Genomic DNA, 26,635 nt, shown 5'->3' with positions numbered 1-26,635 from the left:
GTAACATTTTATATCCTCAGGTTGGGTGGGGGTCAGGGATAGAGCAAGTCTCTAAGAATTTTGGAAGCAAGGTTTCCAGTACCTTGAGGGACTAGCTGTTGCTAGGGAAACGCCATTTATTACCGCTTAATAAAACCCCAGTCAAGAGACCATTCAGATGTATATGGGGTGGGGGCATAAGCTTGGAATATGATTCCCAGCATATATCTTGGGGCAGTTAAGATAAAGGAAGTAGATTTACAGGATCCTTGAGGTTGGGATAATGTTAAGCTAGGGTTCTCTTTCGCCCCCAGCAAAGTGTTATCACTGAGGCAACGTAGTTCCTAGAGCCATGTCACTCTGCAAGTTCCAAGGACTTGTTAGTTTCCCACATTACCATGGCAAGCACTTTCCTTTGTTCTCAGGTATCCAGGAGTGAGGAGTATCACACGTATTCCACCTGGGGATGGAGTGTTGTGTGCCAGCCTGTATTTTGCCCTCAGTTTGCCCCAAGCTTCCTCATCAATTGTCATGCCTCCCAAATCCTCAGAATCTTGGTCTTCATGTGCTTGATAACTGCAGCAAGGGTGACCATGGCAAAAAATGTTACTGGTCTATGCCACGTTTCTGCTCAAAATGATTTAGATCTTTAAAAGTGAAGTTGTACTGGGGGTGCCTGGGTAGATCAGTCGGTTAAGTGACCGACTGCAGCTCAGGTCATGATCTCGAGGTCTGTGGGCCGGAGCCTCTCATCAGGCTCTGCACGGATAGCTCAGAGCCAGGATCCTGCTTCAGATTCTGTGTCTCCCTTTCTCTCTTTCCCTCCCCTGTTCGCACTCCATTGCTCTCTCAAAAACATTTAAGAAAAAATTTTAATTTAAAAAAAGGGAGGTCACATTAAGGAATCTACTGAAGTCATTGCTTCACTATATACTAATTTGGATGTAAATTAAAAAAAAAAGTTAAAAAAAGGGAGGTCATTCTGACAAAATATTTTAAAATGAGACAACCCAAATCGAGTTTAAATAATTTACACTTGGTCACCCAGCTGGCATTTACAACCCTAGAGTGTGAATCTGCATCTCATTTTTGCAGTTTTGCACACCTCTAAAATAATTTATAACTCAAATAAAAGACTAAGACTCACAGCTCAGAAGTGACAAATTAAGGGCTCTGCACACGTTAAGTGTGAGAGTAAAGAACCGTGAACATCTCTCAACACTGCCTTTAACCCAGAAGTTCTCCCCAAAACCATTTTTGCAGCTCCCATCCCCTTTTCCCCTAAAAAAAGTGTCACCCACAAAAATGGGCAGCTGAAATTTTGTTTTCTAGCACAGATATAATTTAAAACCTACAATTAAGTCTTAAAATAAATAGCCAAAGTCACAGCTCCTCATAGTGTACCTCTCTTCAGAAGTACTGTATTTTTCAGCCTATGAAATTCAGACATTCCAAGAAAGGTCCGCTATCCCCCCTCAAATAAAAATAGACTTGTATTTGTAACATTTTATTTTTCATCATGAAGTATACAAATTGCTAAAAAAAAAAAAAAAAAAAAAAAGCCATTCCATGACTTCCGGTGTTTACAAAGCAAAATTGGACAGAGGGTGGCAGTGTTTGCTCATTTTACAGAGGAGGGAAAAAAAAGCACCAACTTACTTTCAAGGTAAAAACTCTACTAAAAACACTAGTATATCACAAGGAAATAATAAAGACAAACATTATCAGGTTACAACCTAACTTTAGAATAAATTGAAATAACAGAAAACTGGAAGTAGGAAAAAATACAGTGTGATAGCAAGGTCCTCAGGTCACCTCGACTTGGAAAGAAATACGAGTCAGGAAGGTAAGGATCCTAATCCACCTCCTCAATGGTGGGGCCTGACCCAGAGCCACCTCTGGGGGCCTGAGCCCCAAAGCCACCAGCCCCAGGGCCACCCGCCCCCTGGTACAGTCCGCTGATGATGGGGTTACACACCTGCTCCAGCTCCTTCCTCTTGTGCTCAAACTCGTCCTTCTCGGCCAAGGTGTTGGCGTCCAGCCAGGAAATGACCTCCTGGCACTTGTCCAGCACCTTCTTCTTGTCGGCCTCGCTGATCTTCCCCTTGAGACCCTCATCCTCCACGGCACTCTTCATGTTGAAGGCGTACGACTCCAGGGCGTTCTTGGCAGACACCCTCTCGCGCTGCACCTCGTCCTCGGCTTTGTACTTCTCCGCCTCCTGCACCATGCGCTCGATCTCCTCCTTGCTCAGCCGGCCCTTGTCGTTGGTGATGGTGATCTTGTTGGCTTTGCCCGTGCTCTTGTCCGTGGCCGTGACGTTCAGGATGCCATTGGCATCGATGTCGAAGGTCACCTCGATCTGGGGCACTCCGCGTGGGGCCGGGGGGATGCCGCTCAGCTCGAAGCGCCCCAGCAGGTTATTGTCCCGCGTCATGGCCCTCTCGCCCTCGTACACCTGGATCAGCACTCCGGGCTGGTTGTCCGAGTAGGTGGTGAAGATCTGCGTCTGCTTGGTGGGGATGGTGGAGTTGCGCTTGATCAGGGCAGTCATCACGCCGCCGGCCGTCTCCAGCCCCAGCGACAGGGGCGCCACGTCCAGCAGCAACAGGTCCTGCACGTTCTCAGACTTGTCCCCCATCAGGATGGCCGCCTGCACCGCCGCCCCGTAGGCCACTGCCTCGTCGGGGTTGATGCTCTTGTTGAGATCGCGCCCGTTGAAGAAGTCTTGCAGCAGCTTCTGCACCTTGGGGATGCGGGTGGAGCCCCCCACCAGGACCAGGTCGTGGATCTGGGCTTTGTCCAGCTTGGCGTCGCGCAGAGCCTTCTCCACCGGCTCCAGGGTGCTCCGGAACAGGTCCGAGCACAGCTCCTCGAACCGCGCCCTCGTGATGGACGTGTAGAAGTCGATGCCCTCGAACAGGGAGTCGATCTCCAGGCTGGCCTGGGTGCTGGACGACAGGGTCCTCTTGGCCCGCTCGCAGGCGGTGCGCAGCCGCCTCACGGCTCGCTTGTTCTGGCTGATGTCCTTCTTGTGCTTCCTCTTGAACTCCTCCACGAAGTGGTTCACCAGCCTGTTGTCAAAGTCCTCCCCACCCAGGTGGGTGTCCCCCGCCGTGGCCTTCACCTCGAAGATGCCGTCGTCGATCGTCAGGATGGACACGTCGAAGGTGCCCCCGCCCAGGTCAAAGATGAGCACGTTGCGCTCCCCCTTGCCCGTCCTGTCCAGGCCGTAGGCGATGGCGGCGGCCGTGGGCTCGTTGATGATCCGCAGCACGTTCAGCCCCGCGATCACCCCCGCGTCCTTGGTGGCCTGCCGCTGCGAGTCGTTGAAGTAGGCCGGCACGGTGATCACCGCGTTGGTCACCGGGTAGCCCAGGTACGCCTCGGCGATCTCCTTCATCTTGGTCAGCACCATGGACGAGATCTCCTCGGGGTAGAACGCCTTGGTCTCCCCCTTGTAGCTCACCTGCACCTTGGGCTTATCTCCGTCGTTGATCACCCGGAAAGGCCAGTGCTTCATATCCGACTGCACCACCGGGTCGCCGAACTTGCGGCCGATCAGCCGCTTCGCGTCGAACACGGTGTTCTGCGGGTTCAGCGCCACCTGGTTCTTGGCCGCATCCCCGATGAGCCGCTCGGTGTCCGTGAAGGCCACGTAGCTGGGGGTGGTGCGGTTGCCCTGGTCGTTGGCGATGATCTCTACCTTGCCGTGCTGGAACACCCCCACGCATGAGTAGGTGGTGCCCAGGTCGATGCCGATGGCTGCGGTTTTAGCCATGTCGGTGTCCTGCTCCCTTGCCCGGCGCTGAGGTTCAGCCTTTGTGAACGTCGGTCGGGATAGGCGACGAGGAACTCGGTCTGTTCCGAAGCTGCAAACTCGAACTTGCGGGGAGCCCGACTCAGCCGGTCTGCGGAAATTGCGCTAGCGGTCACCGCCTGAACCCCGAAGGTTTCTCTGCAGGCTTGCTGTTTTTCGGGACGGGGCGGCTCTGTGTTTATAACGCCTCATCGAGCCCCACCTTTTCTGTCCTCAGCCAATCACGGAGCTCTGCGGGGCTGCCAGGCCGGGAATATTCCAGCGGTTTCGCATCGCGTCCTGCCTCCAGGCTTTCTGGGACCAATCAGCGTTCTGGGTGCCGCCCCTCCCAGAACTCTCCAGACTCTTCTCGGATTCTTGGGAAGGGACCCGAGTCCTAAGGGGAGGGAGGAGAGGAGCTGGGAAGGGCGGTTGTTGGCTCCGCCCACCCAGTCTCGGTACCTCCCAGCGATGCTGTCCACGGACTTTGAAATTGACTAGAAAGACTAGCATTTATAATCGCAGGCCAGTGAGAGCCGCCTGGGGTTCAAACTAGTTTTGCGGTTTAAGATTAAGGTTAAGGAGTACACGACTCCCAGGGATACCCCAAATACGTAAAGTTCCCAAGTTTCTCGAAGTGGGTGGGGTATCGGCGGGTCAAAGAGACTCTGATTGGATTGTGGCGCTGACGGATAGGGTCGCGTTTAGGCCCGCTGGTGCATTGGTCCAAAGGCCTGAGCTGCCTGAGGATTGCCTTAGCCAGCCGTGGCGTTTTTCCCCACTTTCGATTTAAAGTAGAAATGAGAAGGAAAGAGATAATGCAATATAGTTTTGACATCGTCTCTAACCTACACGGTTGAAATACCTGGGGATGGGAGAATTTGAATTTTTAAAAGAAAAACACTTAAGTAAACAATTGGTTCTTAAACTGGAGAACGTCCCCAGTGCCCCAGAAGGAACGTGCTGGGTCAAGGGCGGGGGGGAGGGGGAAGGGTGGGGCAGGGGAAGGGGTAGGCTAGGGCTGGGATCCGCTGCTCCCCTTCGCTTTGGGCGGGGCTCGGGCCAGAGGAAGAAAAAACTTTCCGTGGGACTTCAGCTGTCTTTAAGACTTTGGGGCTTCTCCATTTCCCTCCTCTATCAAGCTGGGGGGTCTGGGCCACCCCATTCCCAGAGGGTTTGCCTGTTAATTCCCGGTTCATACTCAGACCCCAGAATTCGATCTTCTGCCCTCTGTCCCCCGTAGGCTGGCCCTCCTTTTTAAATGAAATGCAGAGGGAGGTGAGTCGGCAAGGGAGAGGTGAGGATGTTTAGTCTTTAATAGTATAAGCCACAGCTGGTTGCAGGTGGTCCCTGTTAAGCACACTGGTCGGGATGATGCTGGAAGGTGGGAGGGGTTGGCCGGACCCAGGTTCTACTTACAGCTCCTTTAAAATTTAAGATTATTTGTCATGCATTTAATCCACCCACTTAGTTTTCTATCCTAGATTCCAACTTTCTGCATGTTTTCCTCTCTCCTTTAAATACAAACACATTTGATCATTTTGGCCTTTAAAAAAAAGTTCTTGGGCACCTGGCTGGCTCAGTTGGTTAAACGTTGGACTTCAGCTCATGTCATGATCTTGTGGTCCTGATTTCCAGCCCCTAGTCAGGATCTGAGCTGTCAGCACAGAGCCCGGACCCTGCTTCAGATTCTGTGCCTTTCTGTCTCTACCCCTCTCCTGCTCACGCTCTCTCTCTCTCTCTCTCTCAAAAATGAATAAATCTTAAAAAAATAAAAATAAAAAATTCTTTGTGGATATGTAAGACCAGCAGTTGTTGGGCGCGTGAACTGGAAGTGACATTAAATAGTACCAGGTTCACAACCCACCAAAAATAGACACATTGCTGTACCCACATAGTTGAACACAGAAAACCTAACACAATGAGAGAAAACAGTGTTTGTTTATTTGTTTTTATATGAGAAGGCAGTTTTTGATGAAGTGAAGGAATCTTGCTTTTGAACATTTTTGCTCAATTGGAATTGCTTTCACAATCCTGTGTGTGTTTGTGCAGGCAAGTGATAACTTTTTTTTACGTTCAGTTGTGGCTCCCTAATGAGTCATCTCCTAATCTGGTCAAACTGGTCAAACTTACGGAATTTTCCATTTCTTTATGCGATCTCTGGCAACTCCCCAAGCTTCCATTATAGGTGCCCAATGTGTCAACACTTCTAGGGGCCCTTAATCTCACCTCCTCCCTCTGGAAGCTTCCCTGCCATTACCTGCTACTAGCGGCAGTTCTGGATTTATTCCTTCCTTCTTTCCAGATCTGCAGTTTAAACTTTATTGGCTGGAAGCAAAGGACATCACTGTACCCACCGCCTGGCAGGTAGACATGGTGATAGGGGTTCAAATCTTGCTGCTGTTGGCACAGCAGAAAAAGATCCATTACAAATGCTGTTTTCCATGAATCAGAAACCTACACTCTATAGTTGACCTACCTTTTGAGTTAACTCTCTCTCTGTGGACTGGTCTGGAAACTGAAACATCTATATTCCTTTTCATTTCCTGGCAAGGAGAGTGTCTCCTGGATTTTGTCTTTTACACTGGATGCCTTCCAAGGCAAAAACCCAGTCACAGGTTTAACTGGTGTCTAAAGTGACTGTAAGAACCCCAAGAAATTTTCTAGAATTTTACTTTGAATAAGTTTGCAATTAGGTTTTATCGGGTTTGGCATTTGAAAGGATAGAGTATCAGGTTTCCTCAAGCTGGTGGAACTGTCAGGTACTTAACTAAGCGGGGAGTGGGGAGACAGGAGAGGGAGAGCCGAGAACGTTGACTGCTGGCGGCAGGAAGTATGGAGGAGGGGAGCCTTTATCACCCTGAAGCTGCTGCGGCTTCTTTTTTCTTCTCCTTTTTCCCTGCAGTTTCTCAAACTTTACTGTTTTCTCCTCAGTTCTTTCAGTTTTAAAAGATGGTATAATTCTAAGGTTAGCCAGAAAAAAACAAAAGAGGTAACTGCTAGGAAACCTAGAACCAGGCATTTTTAACAAGTCGGTGGCAAAAGCTGCAGTGACCTGGGAAAGCTGCAGATTTCCAGCAGCTTGGAAAAAACTGAGACATACCCAGGTTTGTATCTGACTCTATTTCCTTGTTCAGACTGTTTTGTTTTTTGGTTTTTGTTTGTTTGTTTGCTTCTTCCTCTTCTTCCTCCTTCTTCACAAGGAAATGCTTGTAAGTTACCTAAATTACAAAAGTCTCTATCTCTAAAATAGAATCAACAGAATCTATTTTATAGGATGGTAGGCATCAGTGATTAATAACATAATGCTTCTAAGGCCTTAGTTCTGTGCCTGTGACAGAGTAGTGCTCTGAAATTTGCTCCCTTCTCGCTTCTTAGCAGGGATCCCGTACTCAGGTCTGACATCTCAAGTCTTTCCTGTTGAGTTGCCTATGAGGTTGGGGACAACTGCCAGGACAATGGCATTACTTTCAGTTTGCTGGAGAAACTATCTTAAGATTTTCAGGCAGAGGCCATTCAGGCAAACCTTTTCATTTTCAGAGAGGAACACGAAGGATCAGTGGTTCACTGGCTTGGTCTGGTCACTCAGCTAATTATAGAACAGGGGATTGAACCTACAGGTCCTCATATTTCCCATTTTGAACTTCTCTCAGGGCTGGCACAGGCATCCTATCCCTTTCATTCTCTGAAGAGGAAAACAAATGGCCACAAAAGGGAGTGAAGTGAATGTCAGGGCTCTGACAGAGCACATTAGGGACACCACGGGGCTATGTGACCAGCCAGGGACTCCTCTCTCTGGACTGCCACTTCTGACTCCTGACCATCCCAACCCCACCACCCACTCCTACCTTTCCCACCCTTCCAGCTCTCCCAGCCCTGCCTCCCCTTCCCTTCATAACAGAAGGTTCCCTCGCAAAGGGGAAAGCAGGGAGCCCTGTTACTATGGCTAGGCTGGGACAGAGTTCACAGAATTTTCTGGAAATTAAATATAGAGAGATGACTAAGCTTGATTTTCTAGGGCGGGAGTTAGCGGGGTTGAGGGTGTGGGGAGACTTGGATGAGGCAGTTTGTTGAAGAGTTTTCCTACGAGTCAGTCTCCGCCCTGGAACCCAGAAAACTCCAGAAAGTTCGGGACAGCGGTGAAAGAGAGCGTAGAGCGCCACCCGGAGAGGGCGGGGGCGCCAGCCGGCGGGGGCGGGGCCGCAGAGCGCGGAGGCCGCCGCTGGGGCCTAACTGGCGGGACTGGCCGCAGAATTGCCTGGCCGGTACCGGGGTTCTGTGATTGTTTTTTTCCAAAACGGGGTTAAAGGAGAAAAAAGGCGAGAGCTTCAGAGTATTTCTCACACTAGCTAATGTATGCGACGAAAACACTGGAAAGTCTCGTAACTCCTACGATTAGGCCGGACGAATTGGGTGGCCAGACGCCAGAAGAGAAGGTCCCCACACAGCCCGAGGCGAACGCACCCGGGGCCTGGCGAGGACGTGCGGCGGAGACGCACCCGGTGGCCTTGCCCTGTCGCCGCCTCACCTTCACCTCCTGGCTCTAGTTCCCCATTTAAAGGCCCTCGGAAGTGATTCTCGTCTTCTGGACACCTTCTTCCCCCTGCCTCAATGCTTCCCGGTTGTGCCCGATCTTCCGATCCTTGACTGGGCCCGACAGGGATGGTGGGGCGGGTTGGGTTCACCCCGATGTCCGGAATTCCCTGTGCGCCCCGACCCCTTAGGCTTTCTGTGAGCGGCTCGAGGAAAGAGGCGGGACTGGTGGTATTGATCTGTCCCAGTGCAGCGGATTCCCAAGAGGTGATCCAAGGGGACGTATTTAGGATTTCAATTAGACTGAAAGTTGATGTCAGTTACTGTTTCTTATCTCTACTATAAGGATCATCCTCTCACCTAAAATAACCCCATTTCTACCGAAAGCCCATGTTCCTGCCCGCTTCTCTCATATGTATAAAAGGTTTTTTTGTTGTTATTTTGGTATCTTTTTCATTTTTGATGACAGAATCCTGTTAAATACGAGAAATGACAGTATGTATGTTGCTAATAAAGCAGTCTTAGGCCCAAAGGTGTATTAGGGAAAGTACTAGATTTTTAAAATTCTTTCCTCACCCACAGTTCTTTTTCCTCAATGTACCTCCCCTACTCCCAAGTTTCCTCTGTTACCCAAAACACAAATTTCTTCAGCGATGACACTGCATTCTTTTTTTTTAAATTTTGAGAGAGCGAGAAAATCACCCTCCCCTCTGTCAGCCTGTCAGCACAGAGCCTGACTCTGGGCTCGAACCCAACAAACTGTGAGATCATGACCCGAGCTGAAATCAAGAGCCAGACGCTCAACCCACTAAGCCACCCAGGTGCTCTGACATTCTCTTTACTTTATTTAAATCTACAATTTCATTAGCCTTAACTCCTTGCCTTTACAAAGTGATTATTTCAGTCTGTGCAAAGGTATGCAGGCAACAACGTCTTATATTGATTTCTTAATAAAGCACCTACTTAGTAACTTGACTAGCCATAGGAACTTACTTTGTCCAGGGTTATTTCTAGAGATTTCCCTAAACTCTTATCAAAGTTGTTTGGTAGTTCCTTCCCAATCTCCACCCGTTTCCAATCTGCCCTGCCTATCCCCTGCACCTCTCCGCTAAATAGTGGTAGTGGTTGCTGAAGAGTCACTGTATTATCTGTAAATGACAGTCACAAATGCTACTGCAGCTCTAAGGGGCAGATGAGGTCCTGTAGCAAATGCGTATCCTCATCAAAATTGATTTACACTATGGCTAGAGTCCACAGCCCTACAGCTCAACTCTCCTGAAGGTTAAAAGTGCCTTTATAATATGGTCTAGAAGCCTAAGCATCTTGTAGATTTCCATTTCCATACTTCCAGGGCAAGGTCTACCATGTATGTGTCATTCTCATAACACTGATTTTCTTCAAAGGCTATTATTTACTAAAAGGTTTGATGGGCTTTGAAGAACACAGAAAATGCTTTTATGGGGTCACCTGGGTGGCTGTCTGTTAAGCATTCGACTGGATTTCGGCTCAGGTCATGATCTCAAGGTTCATGAGTTTAAGCCCCACATTGGGCTCCGACCTTATAGCAATGAGCTTGTTTGGGATTCTTTCTCTTCCTCTCTCTTGCTCTCATTCTCTCTCACTCAAAATAAATAAAACTTCAAAAAACAAAAAAGAAAATGCTTTTATGGAATGTGGAGTGAGACCTTTTCTTTGTTTTTTGTTGAAGTGAAATTCACAAAACATAAAAACCATTTTAAAGTGCACAATTCAGGGGCACCTGGGTGGCTCAGTCAGTAGAATGTCCAACCTGAGCTTAGGTCATGATCTCACTGTGGGTTCAAGTTCCATGTCAGGCTTTCTGCTGACAGCTCAGAGCCTGCTTCATTCGGATTCTGTCTCAATTCTCTCTGCCCCTCCCCTGCTCACACACTCTCTCAAAAATAAACAAACACTGAAAAAAAGTTAAGTGCACAATTCAGGGGTGCTTGCAATTATCTCCACCTACCCCCTCTATCTTGTTCTAAAACAACTTTGTAACCCCCAGGTACAATCGATTTTTAAAAGGGTTCACTCATCAAGCCTGGAGAATTGTGGGCAGGCATTTTCTAACAAGGAAATTGTGGGGGGAATTATTTCTAGAATGCTAGCAGTTGGGATATGAAGCATCTCAAAGGGAAGGTAGTGTGTGGGAAGGATGCCTGTAGTAAGTCTTCTTAGTACAGGGCTGCAGGGTCCTTCCTTTTCCAAGTTAACAAATACTAAACCTTTGTTATCAATCCTATTGTTTCTCTGATAGAATTGTTTAGAATTGCACAAAATAAAAGCAAATGGGTAGTGACTGAGAAACCTAGGTTAGAAATAACCCAGAACCAGCCATGTAAAAGACAAAAGCCCTGTGGACTTGGGACAGCCTGGCAACAACTGAGGAAACCAGAGGTGGAATCCAGGTTTAACACCTTTGCTGAACTGGAATTTTTTTTTTTTTTTAATGTTTATTTTTGAGACAGAGACAGAGCATGAACAGGGGAGGGGCAGAGAGAGAGGGAGACACAGAATCTGAAACAGGCTCCAGGTTCTGAGCTGTCAGTACAGAGCCGATGAGGGGCTCCAACCCACAAACTGCGAGATCATGACTTGAGCCGAAGTCAGATGCTTAACCAACTGAGCCACCTAGGTGCCCCATAAACTGGAAATTTTTTTAACCAGTGAAGTAATTTCAGTTAAATCAGTAACTTTTAAATCTCCCTGTTATGTTCACCTGTGCAAGTCAAACACTACCTAAACTTGGTGTGGTGGAATGAGAATTAATAAACACATAGCCCCCAAAACGGTGCCTGGTACATAAGGGCACTGAACTACTGGGTCCTTCTCTTGGGGCACCAAACTCAAGGACAAACTGCTTGAAGATACCGGGTACTTAAAATGTAAATAACCAAAGCCAGAAATGTGACATTTCTATCTAAGTAACCTATCGGAAATGAGAAGTAAAGGCTGAGGCACCAGGCAAAAACAAAAAACAAAAAACAAAAAAAAACCAAAAAACCTTTCATTTTAACACATGAGAACTAGAGATCAGGGTGGCATATGCATAACTGGGCAAGCCAGTGCCTGAACTCACATTTCCTCACTACCGATTTAGGACTCACCTGTTCTTTCATGCTGAAACCAGATTATGTATCATTGCTCTGACATATCAGGTGTACTTACAGGAACAGGCAGGCATGGCCTTACTCCCTAACTGCCTCTCCTTTTTGTCAGCTTCTCCAGTAACATCCCCATTCCCCCCTCTTTTGAGGCCACCCTTACATAAGGTCAACCCCCTCACCAACTTGACACCACTATGTCAGTAGCCTGTAATTTTTTCTGCATCCACAGACCCAACCCACTCATACCAAGCACTTGTTTCAACTCTCCCAAGGATACCATTTGCTTGAAAGAAATAGATCACAAGGCAATATACAGACGTACTTCTCCAGATCCCTGACCTTTATCTAAGATACAAATTACCATTCAACTTTAGACTAACAGGACAACCTATGCAAATTCTTCTAACCTCAAAATAAAACACAGAAACAGTCAAGATAATCAAATTATTGAGTTTATTTACTCTACAGAAAACAGTTAAAACAACAAAACAAAAAGGCCCGAGTTTGGGATGAATATTACAAAAAAGAAAATGCACAAAAGATGGCAGTATAAATTCTTGCTAGGTTTAGACTCTACAAAAAAAAAAAAAAGGAACTTTATCATTTCATCAAAGGAGACAGTCGAAACTTGGCAAACAAGTTGCAAAGTTGAGAGGTGATGAAATGCAGATATATAAGGCAATACAAAAGTCATGAATCCCAACCGTCTCCTCAACAAACACGAGCAATCTGGGGAAGAACTCCTAATCCACCTCCTCAATGGTGGGGCCTGACCCAGAGCCACCTCTGGGGGCCTGAGCCCCAAAGCCACCAGCCCCAGGGCCACCCGCCCCCTGGTACAGTCCGCTGATGATGGGGTTACACACCTGCTCCAGCTCCTTCCTCTTGTGCTCAAACTCGTCCTTCTCGGCCAAGGTGTTGGCGTCCAGCCAGGAAATGACCTCCTGGCACTTGTCCAGCACCTTCTTCTTGTCGGCCTCGCTGATCTTCCCCTTGAGACCCTCATCCTCCACGGCACTCTTCATGTTGAAGGCGTACGACTCCAGGGCGTTCTTGGCAGACACCCTCTCGCGCTGCACCTCGTCCTCGGCTTTGTACTTCTCCGCCTCCTGCACCATGCGCTCGATCTCCTCCTTGCTCAGCCGGCCCTTGTCGTTGGTGATGGTGATCTTGTTGGCTTTGCCCGTGCTCTTGTCCGTGGCCGTGACGTTCAGGATGCCATTGGCATCGATGTCGAAGGTCACCTCGATCTGGGGCACTCCGCGTGGGGCCGGGGGGATGCCGCTCAGCTCGAAGCGCCCCAGCAGGTTATTGTCCCGCGTCATGGCCCTCTCGCCCTCGTACACCTGGATCAGCACTCCGGGCTGGTTGTCCGAGTAGGTGGTGAAGATCTGCGTCTGCTTGGTGGGGATGGTGGAGTTGCGCTTGATCAGGGCAGTCATCACGCCGCCGGCCGTCTCCAGCCCCAGCGACAGGGGCGCCACGTCCAGCAGCAACAGGTCCTGCACGTTCTCAGACTTGTCCCCCATCAGGATGGCCGCCTGCACCGCCGCCCCGTAGGCCACTGCCTCGTCGGGGTTGATGCTCTTGTTGAGATCGCGCCCGTTGAAGAAGTCTTGCAGCAGCTTCTGCACCTTGGGGATGCGGGTGGAGCCCCCCACCAGGACCAGGTCGTGGATCTGGGCTTTGTCCAGCTTGGCGTCGCGCAGAGCCTTCTCCACCGGCTCCAGGGTGCTCCGGAACAGGTCCGAGCACAGCTCCTCGAACCGCGCCCTCGTGATGGACGTGTAGAAGTCGATGCCCTCGAACAGGGAGTCGATCTCCAGGCTGGCCTGGGTGCTGGACGACAGGGTCCTCTTGGCCCGCTCGCAGGCGGTGCGCAGCCGCCTCACGGCTCGCTTGTTCTGGCTGATGTCCTTCTTGTGCTTCCTCTTGAACTCCTCCACGAAGTGGTTCACCAGCCTGTTGTCAAAGTCCTCCCCACCCAGGTGGGTGTCCCCCGCCGTGGCCTTCACCTCGAAGATGCCGTCGTCGATCGTCAGGATGGACACGTCGAAGGTGCCCCCGCCCAGGTCAAAGATGAGCACGTTGCGCTCCCCCTTGCCCGTCCTGTCCAGGCCGTAGGCGATGGCGGCGGCCGTGGGCTCGTTGATGATCCGCAGCACGTTCAGCCCCGCGATCACCCCCGCGTCCTTGGTGGCCTGCCGCTGCGAGTCGTTGAAGTAGGCCGGCACGGTGATCACCGCGTTGGTCACCGGGTAGCCCAGGTACGCCTCGGCGATCTCCTTCATCTTGGTCAGCACCATGGACGAGATCTCCTCGGGGTAGAACGCCTTGGTCTCCCCCTTGTAGCTCACCTGCACCTTGGGCTTATCTCCGTCGTTGATCACCCGGAAAGGCCAGTGCTTCATATCCGACTGCACCACCGGGTCGCCGAACTTGCGGCCGATCAGCCGCTTCGCGTCGAACACGGTGTTCTGCGGGTTCAGCGCCACCTGGTTCTTGGCCGCATCCCCGATGAGCCGCTCGGTGTCCGTGAAGGCCACGTAGCTGGGGGTGGTGCGGTTGCCCTGGTCGTTGGCGATGATCTCTACCTTGCCGTGCTGGAACACCCCCACGCATGAGTAGGTGGTGCCCAGGTCGATGCCGATGGCTGCGGTTTTAGCCATGTCGGTGTCCTGCTCCCTTGCCCGGCGCTGAGGTTCAGCCTTTGTGAACGTCGGTCGGGATAGGCGACGAGGAACTCGGTCTGTTCCGAAGCTGCAAACTCGAACTTGCGGGGAGCCCGACTCAGCCGGTCTGCGGAAATTGCGCTAGCGGTCACAGCCTGAACCCCGAAGGTTTCTCTGCAGGCTTGCTGTTTTTCAGGACGGGGCGGCTCTGTGTTTATAACGCCTCATCGAGCCCCACCTTTTCTGTCCTCAGCCAATCACGGAGCTCTGCGGGGCTGCCAGGCCGGGAATATTCCAGCGGTTTCGCATCGCGTCCTGCCTCCAGGCTTTCTGGGACCAATCAGCGTTCTGGGTGCCGCCCCTCCCAGAACTCTCCAGACTCTTCTGGGGCTTGCTGGGCTTGCAAAGCTTCGAGGAGGGCGGGGGTCGGCGCGAGGAGGTGGGAGGGGCTGACAGGGCCGGAGGCAGGGTGGGGGCGGGAATGTTGACGCTGGCTCCCCAGACGCGTTACAATGGGGGGTGCTGCCTCTGACCTCATGAGCTATTTAGGAATCGGGATGGTAGGGGATGGTAGGTCCGGAGTCCGCTCAAAGTTGTAGGGCGGGGCGGGTGGGGGGTGGGGGAACACCGGCTGCGCCGTTTGGATGTTAAAGGAGCCCCCACGCACAGGGGCTCCGCAGTTGGAACATTATTAAACTGGATCGAAGGCGGCGGGACAATAGGTGAGCCAGGAGGGCTCTAATTGAAATGGAATGACAATAGGCAAGACTAGTAGATCTATGTTTGAGAAAGTGCTGGAAAGTTCTGTAGTTTCAATCTATGGGGTGCATTGACTAATCAGGGAAGGGGGAATCCTTTGGCAAGGAGCCAAGGTGGGTGGGGTTTGTCAGAGCTGCTGGAAAGAAGTGGAGGAGCTGATCTGTTAGTGTCTTCAGATAGTTTTATTCCAGAGAAGATTGGAGAGATTGCTTGTCACGCTCTATCTCGTCTGAGAAAGTTTGTGAGGGGTAGATTAGGTTCCTAGTAGCCATTTTCAGACTAGCCCAATAGTATGCCAACTAATGCCTAATGGAGGGTAAAGGAGTTGTGGAAGGTAGCTAAACCGAAAGATAGAGATTAATGTCTGGTAAAGGGACCAGAACATAAGATAATCTTAGTTCAGCAGGAGACAGTTACAATCTCAGAATAAAATATCACAGATAAAGAAACAGGACAATGAAGTTACACTCTGTGAAAATTAAACAATATATGCCAACTGTCCTCCCACTTACTTCCAATTCGCTAAGAATACTTTAGTCCAAAAAGCACTCTCCGTGAGAGAAGAGACTGGAATACCTGTACACTAGCAAGAAACTTGTTCATGGAGTTTATGACAGCACTATTCACAATAGCCATAAGGTAGAAGCAGCCCAAGTGTCCAAGGAAGGAATGAATGTACAAAATGTGCCCCATATATAATGCCCCTATATATATATAATTAATATTATTCAGGGTTAAGTAAACTCTGACACATGCTGTAACACATACATGAACTTTTGAGGATATCTTGCTAAGTGAAAAAAAAAAAACAGTTACAAAAAGAAATTACTGTATAATTGTATTATTATGAAGAACTAGAGTAATCAAATTCATAGAGACAGAAAATAGAATAGTTGTTGTCAGGGGCTGGAGAGAGAAGGGGAATGGAGGTTTGTTTAGTGAATATAGAATTTCAGTTTTGAAAGATAAAAAGATTTTTGGAGGTTGTTTGGCCAGCAATGTGAATGAACTTACTGCTAAACAGTACACTTAAAAAATGGTTAAGATGGTAAATTTCACATTATGTGTATTTTAGTACAATGGAAAGTAATAAGGGCGCCTGGATGGCTCACTCCGTTGAGCATCCAACTCTTTTTTCAGCTCAAGTCATGATCTCAGGATTGTGGGATCAATCCTGTGTTGAGTTCCATGCTGAACGTGAATCCTGTTTAAGATTCTCTCTCTGTTCCTCTGCCCCTCTCCCTTGCTCGTTCGTGTTCTCCATCTCTGTCTCTCTAAATTAAAAAAGTAATAAAGTAAAAAAAAAAAAAAAAAGCACTCTGCCAAAACTTTATCTCATTTTTTTTTCTCAGGCCTCGGAAGACCATGGCTGCTGCTAAGGGAATGGCCATTGGCATCGACCTGGGCACCACCTACTCATGCGTGGGGGTGTTCCAGCACGGTAAGGTAGAGATCATTGCCAATGACCAGGGCAACCGCACCACCCCCAGCTACGTGGCCTTCACGGACACCGAGCGGCTCATCGGGGATGCGGCCAAGAACCAGGTAGCCATGAATCCCCAGAACACTGTCTTTGATGCCAAACGTCTGATTGGCAGGAAATTTAATGATCCTGTAGTGCAGGCAGATATGAAACACTGGCCTTTTCAAGTAATCAATGAAGGAGGCAAGCCCAAGGTAACAGTGTCCTACAAAGGGGAGAAAAAAGCTTTCTATCCTGAGGAAATCTCTTCTATGGTACTGACAAAGATGAAGGAGACTGCTGAGGCCTTTTTGGGCCACCCTGTCACCAATGCTGTGATAACTGTGCCAGCTTATTTCAATGATTCTCAGCGTCAAGCCACCAAGGATGCAGGTGTGATTGCGGGTCTGAATGTGCTAAGAATTATCAATGAACCCACAGCTGCTGCCATTGCATATGGCTTAGATAAAGCAGGTCAGGGAGAGCGACATGTCTTGATCTTTGACCTGGGTGGAGGAACATTTGATGTGTCCATCCTGACCATAGATGATGGAATCTTTGAAGTAAAGGCCACAGCTGGGGACACCCACCTTGGTGGAGAGGACTTTGACAACAGGCTTGTGAGCCACTTTGTGGAGGAATTCAAGAGGAAGTACAAGAAGGACATCATCCAGAACAAGCGAGCCGTGAGGCGGCTGCGCACCGCCTGCGAGCGGGCCAAGAGGACCCTGTCGTCCAGCACCCAGGCCAACTTGGAAATTGATTCACTTTATGAAGGCGTCGACTTCTACACGTCCATCACCAGAGCCCGATTTGAAGAGTTGTGTGCAGACCTGTTTAGAGGCACGTTGGAACCTGTGGAGAAGGCTCTTCGGGATGCCAAGATGGATAAGGCTAAGATCCATGACATTGTTTTAGTAGGGGGCTCCACCCGCATCCCTAAGGTTCAGAGGCTGCTACAGGACTACTTTAATGGTCATGATCTCAATAAGAGCATCAATCCAGATGAGGCAGTGGCCTATGGGGCTGCTGTACAGGCAGCCATTTTGATGGGGGACAAATCTGAAAAGGTACAGGACCTGCTTTTGCTGGATGTGGCTCCCTTGTCCCTAGGGTTGGAAACAGCCGGGGGTGTGATGACTGTCCTGATCAAGCGCAACTCTACCATCCCCACCAAGCAGACGCAGATCTTCACCACCTATTCAGATAACCAGCCAGGGGTATTGATCCAGGTGTTTGAGGGCGAGAGGGCCATGACCCGAGACAACAACCTGCTGGGGCGCTTTGACCTGACTGGAATCCCTCCTGCACCCAGGGGAGTGCCTCAGATTGAAGTGACCTTTGACATCGATGCCAACGGTATTCTCAATGTAACAGCCACGGACAAGAGCACAGGCAAGGCCAACAAGATCACCATCACCAACGACAAGGGCCGGTTGAGCAAGGAGGAGATTGAACGCATGGTCCTGGATGCTGAGAAGTACAAAGCTGAGGATGAGGTCCAAAGAGAGAAAATCGCTGCAAAAAATGCCTTAGAATCTTATGCTTTTAACATGAAGAGTGCTGTGAGTGATGAGGGCTTGAAGGGCAAGATTAGTGAGTCTGATAAAAAGAAAATACTGGATAAATGCAATGAGGTCCTTTCGTGGCTGGAGGCCAACCAACTGGCTGAGAAAGAAGAGTTTGATCACAAGAGAAAGGAATTGGAGCAGGTGTGTAACCCAGTCATCACCAAACTCTACCAGGGAGGATGCGCTGGGCCTACCTGTGGGACAGGGTATACTCCTGGAAGGGCTGCCACAGGCCCCACCATCGAAGAAGTAGATTAATCTTATCTGGAGCTGGAGGGCTCTAGGGTGCCTCTAAGGTGATTTTGTTCCCCTCATCTTCAAACATTGTTATGATTCTTGAATTGACTGGACTTGAACCTGTTACCATCCCTTTCAGATTCTGACAAAAGAGTCTTGTATACCACCTTTTCACAATCCCTGTTTCTGACTCTTAGGAAAACTAGGCCCCTCTTTGAGCCATTTGATGAATTTGATGTCTGTTATTTATTTCCAACCTTCCCAACTTTCTTCTTCCTGTGTGGATGGTTATTTGTCATTCAGTAAATTTGTTCCTAAAACAAAATTTTTTTCTGGTATCTTTATTTTTTTATTTTTTTACCTTTTTAAAGTTTATTTTTATTTTTTAAAATATATTTAAGTGCATTTAGGTCATCTTTACCTCCAACGTGAAGCTTGAACTCATGACCCCAAGATGAAGAGTCACATGTTCTTCCTGCTGAGCTAGATAGGTGTCCCTCTTCTGGTATCTTTAGACTGTTACTGTACCTTGAAAATAGGAAAAGAAGAATCAATGAAGAGAGAGTGTGTGTGGTCTGATTGTGAGCTCATTGTGAATCATTAAACTGATAAGTGGAAAGTATTTGAATTTTCATGAGATAATTGTTTTAAGTGGGAAAATGGCTTTTTGTAAAGTTTATTTATTTATTCACTCTGAGAGTGAGCGACCACAGGGAGAGGCAGAGAGAGAGAGAAGAGAGAGAATCCCAAGTAGGCTCCACACTGTGCCATTAGCGCAGAGCCTTATGCAGGGTGCGAACCCAGGAACTGTGAGATCATGTCTTGAGCTGAAATCAAAAGTCAGATGCTTAACCAACTGAGACACCCAGGCGTCCCTGAAGCAGGAAAATAACTTTTGATCATCAGCCTCCTTTAGCTCCAGGTAGAGCAGTTGCTATGCTTGTACTCAGTGATAGAGTGGTTTAGGTGCTTAGGGTTCAGCTGGGGGGGGGGGGGGGGGACACAAACTTCTGCTTGATGTCCTTATGATACTTATAGTGGGGTCAGAAGATCCAACATCTGTGTATTCAGAGTCGATTATTACATCTTTTACATGCAGAAAACATTTCTACAACGAAGTGCTGACAAATGGGTACTTTTGTGCAAGATGAGAAATGGAGGATTTGTAGTCTTGTTAAAAAATATTTTCACCTATTGTGTCATATCCCATATTTATAAAACCCTTGGGGACAGGAGCATAGAAGTATGTGTAACAGCCCTTGTGTCCCTTTGTGTTTTAAGTGAAATGTTACAATGGGAATTTCTAGCCCTGAGCAAGTTTCTGTTTGGTTTTACTCAGTCCTTTACAGGCAAAAGGGTCTGAGAAATATGGACTGAGATTGGGTCCTTGGGAGAAATATGTTACTGGGAGCCTTTGATAGAATCAAAAGGAGTGCTCAGGCTCCTGATTTCGGGGATTCTGCACCATGTTATTTTCTAAAGTTTTTATCCAAGTGTGACAGATATAGAAAAGTGTACAAATCAGGAGTTTTCGCAAATTCCTCCACAGTTGTCAGCAGAATGTAAGGTGTGAGCAATCGTGCTGTGGATGGCACTGTCAGTGAAAAAAACCTCTAAGAGGCGGTGTACCTCTTCAAACAGCTGGGGCCCGCGCCTGCGTGTTTGGAAGCCCGCCACTCGGGAGGAAGTGGAAAGGCAGGAAGACCCGCCCCTTTCCCGGCTCAAGCGCCCCCTCGGCTCTCCCCTGCTAGCGCTCCCGGCGGTGCGACCCTGCCGCGTGCCGTAGTGCTTGCTCGGAGCTTCCTCCGAGCTTCTCGTGGCGCCTGCGCGACCCCCCCCATTCCCACGCGCGGGCTAGCGTCTCGGTTGCGGTCCGGCCCCAGTCCCGCGGTTCACGGCTCTCGTTTTCCCGGCCCGGCCGGCAGCGGCTTGAGCACCATGGTAGGTACCGTGACGTCACAAGGGGCGCCCGGGCGGAGCGCGGGCGTGCCGGCGGATAGTAGTCGGGGTGGCGTCTAGGCTTTGACCGGCCGGGTCGGAGTTGGGCCCAGGGGTCTTGCCCCCATCCTTAGTTCTCACGCCTCAAATTCTGGGGTGCGGGGGAAGACACCTGGGAGCAAATGGGGATTTTCCTTCTTTTCTTTCTTTTTTTTTTTTTAAACTTATGAGGGAAACAAAACAAACGCGGGAGAGAGTTGGAAACAAGGGGAGGGAAAAAGCGAGACCTCAGGAGGCTTTGGGAGGGTGCGAATGGGATACTTTTACAATTCTGTTCACTGGGGCGAGTGGGCAGGGCCCCAGGAGAGGTGGGCGACTGAGAGACGCACCCGGAGAGCCCGAGGAGTGCAGGGCAGAGTGTCTCTCTGGGGCTTTCAGCCAGGGGCTCAGTGAAGGGTGCAGAATCTTTTGCGCTTCAGGCGGTCGTCCCTATCAGAGTATTCTTTCCCGTGAAGTTTTGAGAACTTGCCAGAGATGTGGTGGGGATCCCAATACCAGTATTTGGGGATACTGGCAAAGGAGCACTCTTCCCTACTGTGTGCCTTCCCATATGACGGTTTTCCCCCTCTCGCCCAATAGCTCTTCTATTCCTTTTTCAAGTCCCTCGTGGGCAAGGATGTGGTCGTGGAACTCAAGAATGACCTGAGGTAGGTACCCATTCTGTAGGGGGCGGAGATATGCAGGGCTCTGGAACCTCTTTGACAAGTATTTGAGGGCTGGGCACAGTGGGAGAGCTACAGAAGAAATAAATGACCAGTGCCTTAAGTTTAAAGTACTAGAAAGAGGGCAGCGCAGGCATCAATAACATTTTTTTCCTTCTTTGCGAAACGAACATAGTTTTGGTTTTTTCTGACTAAATCATAGACTCCTTTGACCCAGCTTACAGAAATGTACGAATCAGTGCCACAGGTAAAGATGTATGTGCAAAGAGGTTTGTGGTTTTACTTTCAATAGCCCCAAATTGGAAACAAATAGCTGTCTACCCGGAATGGGTTGATTGAGTTGTGGTACTTCCATACTATACAGCTGTCACAGAGGAATACAATGCATTGATATGGAGAGCTGTTGCAGAATAGTATATATGGCACAATCTTCCTTTTGTTAAAGAAAATGTAAAGGGTAAGCCAAAGACCAATGCAATCCCTTATGTCTTGCTGCTTTTACATCCTCTACCCCCTTGTATCATTAGTTCCTAATTACTGTTCAGGACTTGGAGTAAATGCTGTATCCTTGGAGACACTTTTTTCCTGGTCCGTCTAGCCATATAAAGTCTGTCATATAGTCTAATTTTCTTCCTAGTGGTGCTTCTCAAATTGTGGTTTCATCGAAATGTTTATGGTTTATGTCCTGTCCTTCCTACAGGGCCAGAACCTCAGCTCACCATTGTGTACCTAGCATAGGCCTGGTATATAGTAGGTGCTTAATAGGTGTGTGCCGAAAGAAAGAAAAATAGCTAACATTTGAGAACCTTCTATCAACTAAGCGCTATTCTGAATATTCTGTATGTATGAATTTATTCTCATAACATGTCCATATGACATATACTATTGTTGCTGTCTTACACATGAGGAAACTGAAGCATAGACATACATGTTAAGAAACTTGCTCAAGTCTACACAGTTAGTGAATGACACAGTCAGAACTGAAGTCCAGTTCTGTCTGGTGTGTGCACACGTGCGTGCACGCTCCCTTAAATTAAAAACAGAGCAAGACAAATACCATATGATTTCACTCATATGTAGAATTTAAGAAACAAAACAAATGAACATAGGCGGTGGGAAAGAGGCAAACCAGAAAATAGATTCTTAACTATAGAGAATAAATTGAGGATCACTGGAGGGGAGGTGGGCAGGGAGTAGACTAGATGAGTGAGGGATATTAAGGAGGGCACTTGTGATGAACACTGTGTGTTGTATATAAGTGTTGAGCCACTAAATTCTACACCTGAAACTAATATTACACTATATGTTAACTAGAGTTTAAATAAAAACTTGAAAAAAAAATGGGGTCATATTCTTTATGCAGTTGTGAAACTTGCTTTTCATCTGACAGTATGTTGTGGATATTTTTCATGTCAATAAAGTTGATCTTTAACATTTTTAATGTCTGTATGGCATTTTTATTAGCTGGCTGGAACTACTTTAACCGACTTTGCTGTTGCACATTTAGGCTGTTTCCAGTCCCTTGTTTTTATAAATCATGCTGCCCTGGACATCCTCATGCATGCATCTTTGTTCCCATCTCTTTCTTTAGGAAAAAAAATCCTTTGAATGAAGTGTACATTTAAAGTATCATTACTTATTACCTGACTCTCCTTTAGAAACTTTATTTTTTTAACTTTATTTTCCAAGTTTTTATTTGAATTCCAGTTAACATACAGTGTAATATTCGCTTCAGGTGTAGAATTTAGTGATTCATCACTTAACATACAACCAGTGCTCATCACAAGTGCCCTCCTTAATACCCAACTTTTTTTTTTTTTAATGCTTATTTATTTTGGGGAGAACACAAGCAGGGGAGGCACAGAGAGAGAGGGACAGAGGATCCAAAGCAGCCTCTGTGCTGACAGGCTGATAGCAGCAAGCCTGATGTGGGGCTTGAGCTCACAAACTGCGAGATCGTGACCTGAGCCGAAGTCAGACGTTCAACCAACTGAACACCCCAGGTGCCCCTCAAATTTTTTTAAGATTTTATTTTTAAGTGATCTCTACACCCAGTGTAGGACTCAACCCCACAACCCCAAGGTCAAGAGTCACACGCTCTACTGAGACAGCCAAGCGTCCCTCTTTTAGAAACTTTGAATCAGTGTATTCCCCACCCCCAACAATATCTTCCATGTTTCTTTGTGAGGTAATTTCTTAGTTGGGGAAACGTTGATGTAAGGAATGATGAAGAGAGGGACTTGCCTTTTATTTTATTTATTTTTAAGATTTTATTTTTTAAAGTAGTCTCTACACCCAATGTGGGGCTTGAATTCATAACGTCGAGATCAAGAGTTGCGTGCTCTTCCGATTGAGTGAGCTAGGCACCGTAGACTTGCCTTTTAGATCAGAGATTCCCATTTATGGCACTAGTGATGCATATGGTATTGATGGTATACAGATTGGGGCCATATAGAGAGACAAGTGTGGAAGCCAAAACCACCCTAGGCAATTCTGTGAGATGATTTGTTTTTGGTTTTCCTCTTCTCTCCTTCCTGGGTCTTCTACATGGCAATAATAGCTTATGTCCCATGCCCTACAACAGGGACTTACAATATTTGAAAGTAGTCCATTGGGTTGGGGGAAGAGCTTGTTTCTCTCATGCTTGATGTCATACTATTTTTCTGCCAGATACTGTTAAAGGACTGAATGAAATGACACCACCTTACACAATTCCTGAAAGTTACTTCGCTGTTGCAGATGGTAGTAGGGTGCTCTCAAAGGCTTTTCAGCAGCCAGGGATGTGGGGAAGCCACCACTGAGGCAGTATGTCTCTGGATTTCAGAGACTTAGAATCTAACAAAAATTGGGGTCCACAGAGAACTGCCAATTTATTTTTGGCAAGGACATTTCTAAAATTACCATTTATTATAATCATTTTTATTAACAATTTCTGTTCATACCAGAAAGTAAGGGCAATTAAAGAGTTATTCTTAGGGAAGAATATTGGTAATCTTTAGCACACTACATACACACTCAACACACGCTATATTAACTTGTGTTTTGTTTTTAATGTTTATTTTTGAGAGAAAGGCAGAGCGTGAACAGGAGAGGGGCAGAGAGAGAGGGAGACACAGAATCTGAAGCAAGCTCCAGGCTTTGAGCTGTCAGCACAGAGCCTGACTCGGGGCTCGAACTCACAAGCAGTGAGATCGTGAGCTGAAGTCAGACACTTAACTGACTGAGCCACCCAGGCACCCCAACCTGTGTTTCTTTTGTCACAGACTTAAGAAACCTTTGAGCACACATCAGTGTTTGAGAACCACAGTCCTAAGGAACATAGAATTGTGATGACATGCAGGGCGGCCAGGATGGAAGCTGACCTGGATTGAAGTGTAATTAGACCTTGGTTTGTAGAAGTCAAATTGGAAAGAGAATTACGGAAATGTTAGAAAAATGTCATCAAATGATGGGGACATGGGTCATGGAGGATGGTGAAGTACTACTCAGGATTTGAGGTTGTAAGACTGTTGAAGCCATTGACAGAAATTAAAGAGGTTGGGAAAGAGAGGTAGCTCTCTTGGAGCTTGACTTGGAGTACTGGTGTTCTGATAGCATTCCTCATTCACATTTCAGAGGGCCCAGGGATTGAGGAAGGGACAGGACATCCCTGTGCCTGCATCAAGAACAATGTTAAGCTGTTTTGTCTACTTTACCTATGGGGCTCTGGTTCCAAGGCAAGAAATGTTTGAAAATAGCTGATGGTTTGGGGAATCAGACCTGGACTCAAGTCCCTGTTTGTCCTAAACTTAGGCACGTTACACAGTCTCTGAGTCCCTAGAGGGTAATGGCTATCTTGCAAAGTGGCTAGAAAGACTGCAAATATGTGGAATACAGGTCTAGTGCATGACAGTTGTTTAATGGTAGCTGTTAAGAGTGAGTTGGTTTGGGGGTGCCTGGGTGGCTCAGTCAGTTAAGTGCCAACTTTGGCTCAGGTCATGATCTTGCAGTTTGTGAGTTCAAGCTCCATGTCGGGCTCTGTGCTGACAGCTTGGAGCCTAGACCCTTTTTCAGATTCTGTGTCTCCCTCTCTGTCTGCTCCTCCCCTGCTCACACTCTGTCTCTCTCTCTCAAAAATAAAAAAAAATTTTAAAAAGTGAGTTGGTTCTAGGAGAGGAGACATGAGATCTAAAATAACACATTGCATGGGTACCTGGGTGGCTCAGTTGATTAAGTGTCTAACTTTGGCTCAGGTTATGATTCCACAGTTCATGAGTTCAAGCCTCGAGTCAGGCTCTGTGCTGACAGCTCAAAGCCTGGAGCTTGCTTCAGATTATGTGTCTTCCTCTCTCTTTGCCCCTCCCCCGCTCATGTGCTCGCGCTCTCTCTCGCTCTGTCAAAAATAAATAAACATTTAAAAACTAAATAAGTAAAATAACATATTGCAGTAAAAGCATTGTCCTTCTTGCTCCTGGGTTTAGGAATGCCCCCTTTTGGTTCTACGTTTTCTGGCTTCCTTAAGTCCTTGACTTCCCCCAACCATGTTCTTATCCATGCTCTGAAGACATCTCTGTTTATTTTGGTTTAAACTGATTTGGTTCTCTCCTCCATCTCCCCCGACAGCATCTGTGGAACCCTCCATTCTGTGGATCAGGTGAGATATCGTAGGAGCCTAGAATCGGGTCTTGGGGAAGGAGAGGGGAGAGTTTCGGTGCTGGGTACTTGCATGTTTTCTCTAGAGCTGATGATGCTATTCATCTTCTTTTCTTAGTATCTCAACATCAAACTAACGGACATCAGTGTCACAGACCCTGAGAAATACCCTCACATGGTGAGTTGGTGATGGTGAAGAGGAAACAGAAGCAGGATGCTCCCGGGTGGATAGCAGATATTTTTAAGGGTGTTTTCACATTTGTCTATCTTGGTCTAGTTATCAGTGAAGAACTGCTTCATCCGGGGCTCAGTGGTCCGCTATGTGCAGTTGCCGGCAGATGAGGTCGACACACAGTTGCTACAGGACGCAGCAAGGAAGGAGGCCCTGCAGCAGAAACAGTGATGGTTCCTTCTCTTCCCTGTCCCTCTTCTATTGGTGACCTTTAACCGCAAGTCCCAGCCAGGACCCCTCCCTCCCCATATTGAGGATTTTTTGTCTTTTTTTTTTAAATAGTGGAGCCTTTTTTTTTTTCCTATTATTATTTCAGCGATGAGTGGATGAGAGGAAATAGTGTGGAGCAGCTCTCCTCTGTTGAGGAGGGGAGGATAAGTAGGCTGGGGAACTGCAAAGTCAGCCTTGTCCTCAGCATCTGTCCTTCTCACTCCTTCCCTGGAGTGGGAAGAATCTCCTAGATTCTGGTGGAAGAATCTCCTAGATTTCTCCAGGGCACCATGTGATTCGTTTTGGGGATGGAAGGAATCTGTCCCGCATCGGGAATAAACTTATGATGCACATTTGAGTTCTAGTTCTGTGTGTGTTTGGGGAAGGAGCCTGGAGGGTGGGAAAGGGATGTTGCATTCATCCAAGCCCTGCTACTCTCATCACCTCAGCCAAGAATCCAACCCAACTTCCCAGCATTGTCTGCCCCTCTTCTTGGTGTAAACCATGTAATACCTCACCTGGCTACACCATGTTTCTTGAACATGCCCCTGCCTACCGTGGTCTTCTGCTTATACCCACAACGAGTATTTGCTGCCCTTCCATCTCTGTCCTTCTGTTAACCTGACCGTAATGAGACACCAACATGCATTTGATGCTGCTCTATCATGCCGCCTCAACCCAGCCAAATCACTACACGCTTCCTGAATATCTATAGAGGTTTAACACAAGTGACAATTTTTATTGTGGAGAGTTGTAACTGG

At 47.9% G+C, this 26,635-nt stretch overlaps 3 protein-coding genes across 4 annotated transcripts; 2 read left to right on the top strand and 1 right to left on the bottom strand.

Annotated features, from left to right (window-relative positions):
- Positions 1 to 1,478: 1,478 nt before the first annotated feature.
- LOC122219706 (heat shock 70 kDa protein 1) lies at positions 1,479 to 14,281 on the bottom strand. The gene is made up of 2 exons (XM_042938307.1): positions 12,192 to 14,281; positions 1,479 to 1,843 (listed from the first exon to the last, which is right to left on the bottom strand). The coding sequence occupies exons 1-2, from the start codon at positions 14,106 to 14,108 to the stop codon at positions 1,835 to 1,837; spliced, it is 1,926 nt and encodes a 641-aa protein (XP_042794241.1). The 5' UTR covers positions 14,109 to 14,281; the 3' UTR covers positions 1,479 to 1,834.
- Positions 14,282 to 14,447: 166 nt separating this feature from the next.
- Positions 14,448 to 18,465, top strand: LOC122219707 (heat shock 70 kDa protein 1-like). Of its 2 annotated transcripts, none has more exons than XM_042938309.1 (2): positions 14,448 to 14,550; positions 16,223 to 18,465. In XM_042938309.1, the coding sequence occupies exon 2, from the start codon at positions 16,236 to 16,238 to the stop codon at positions 18,159 to 18,161; it is 1,926 nt and encodes a 641-aa protein (XP_042794243.1). In that variant the 5' UTR covers positions 14,448 to 14,550; positions 16,223 to 16,235; the 3' UTR covers positions 18,162 to 18,465. The 2 variants fall into 2 exon arrangements, with proteins under 2 accessions (XP_042794243.1, XP_042794242.1); XM_042938308.1 differs by lacking the exon at positions 14,448 to 14,550 and adding an exon at positions 14,716 to 14,833.
- A 1,141-nt stretch (positions 18,466 to 19,606) lies between these two features.
- On the top strand, positions 19,607 to 26,227 carry LSM2 (LSM2 homolog, U6 small nuclear RNA and mRNA degradation associated). The gene is made up of 6 exons (XM_042940369.1): positions 19,607 to 19,633; positions 19,761 to 20,081; positions 20,718 to 20,785; positions 25,403 to 25,433; positions 25,551 to 25,610; positions 25,710 to 26,227. Exons 1-6 carry the CDS (start codon positions 19,607 to 19,609, stop codon positions 25,833 to 25,835), a joined length of 633 nt encoding a protein of 210 aa, XP_042796303.1. The 3' UTR covers positions 25,836 to 26,227.
- The last annotated feature ends 408 nt before the right edge of the window (positions 26,228 to 26,635 follow it).

This window comes from Panthera leo, chromosome B2 (assembly GCF_018350215.1).
Source record: "Panthera leo isolate Ple1 chromosome B2, P.leo_Ple1_pat1.1, whole genome shotgun sequence".
Lineage (NCBI taxonomy): Eukaryota > Metazoa > Chordata > Mammalia > Carnivora > Felidae > Panthera > Panthera leo.
The sequence above is the reverse complement of the archived record's forward strand: the minus strand, read 5'-3'. Positions and strand labels throughout refer to the sequence as shown.

Coding starts and splice junctions, on each gene's coding strand:
- LOC122219707 (XM_042938309.1), top strand. CDS start 16,236: ATGGCTGCTGCTAAGGGAATGGCCATTGGCATCGACCTGGGCACCACC.
- LSM2 (XM_042940369.1), top strand. CDS start 19,607: ATGTTATTTTCTAAAGTTTTTATCCAA. Junction 19,634..19,760: donor TTTCTAAAGTTTTTATCCAA/GTGTGACAGATA, acceptor AACCTCTAAGAG/GCGGTGTACCTCTTCAAACA. Junction 20,786..25,402: donor GAACTCAAGAATGACCTGAG/GTAGGTACCCAT, acceptor CTCCCCCGACAG/CATCTGTGGAACCCTCCATT.
- LOC122219706 (XM_042938307.1), bottom strand. CDS start 14,108: ATGGCTAAAACCGCAGCCATCGGCATCGACCTGGGCACCACCTACTCA.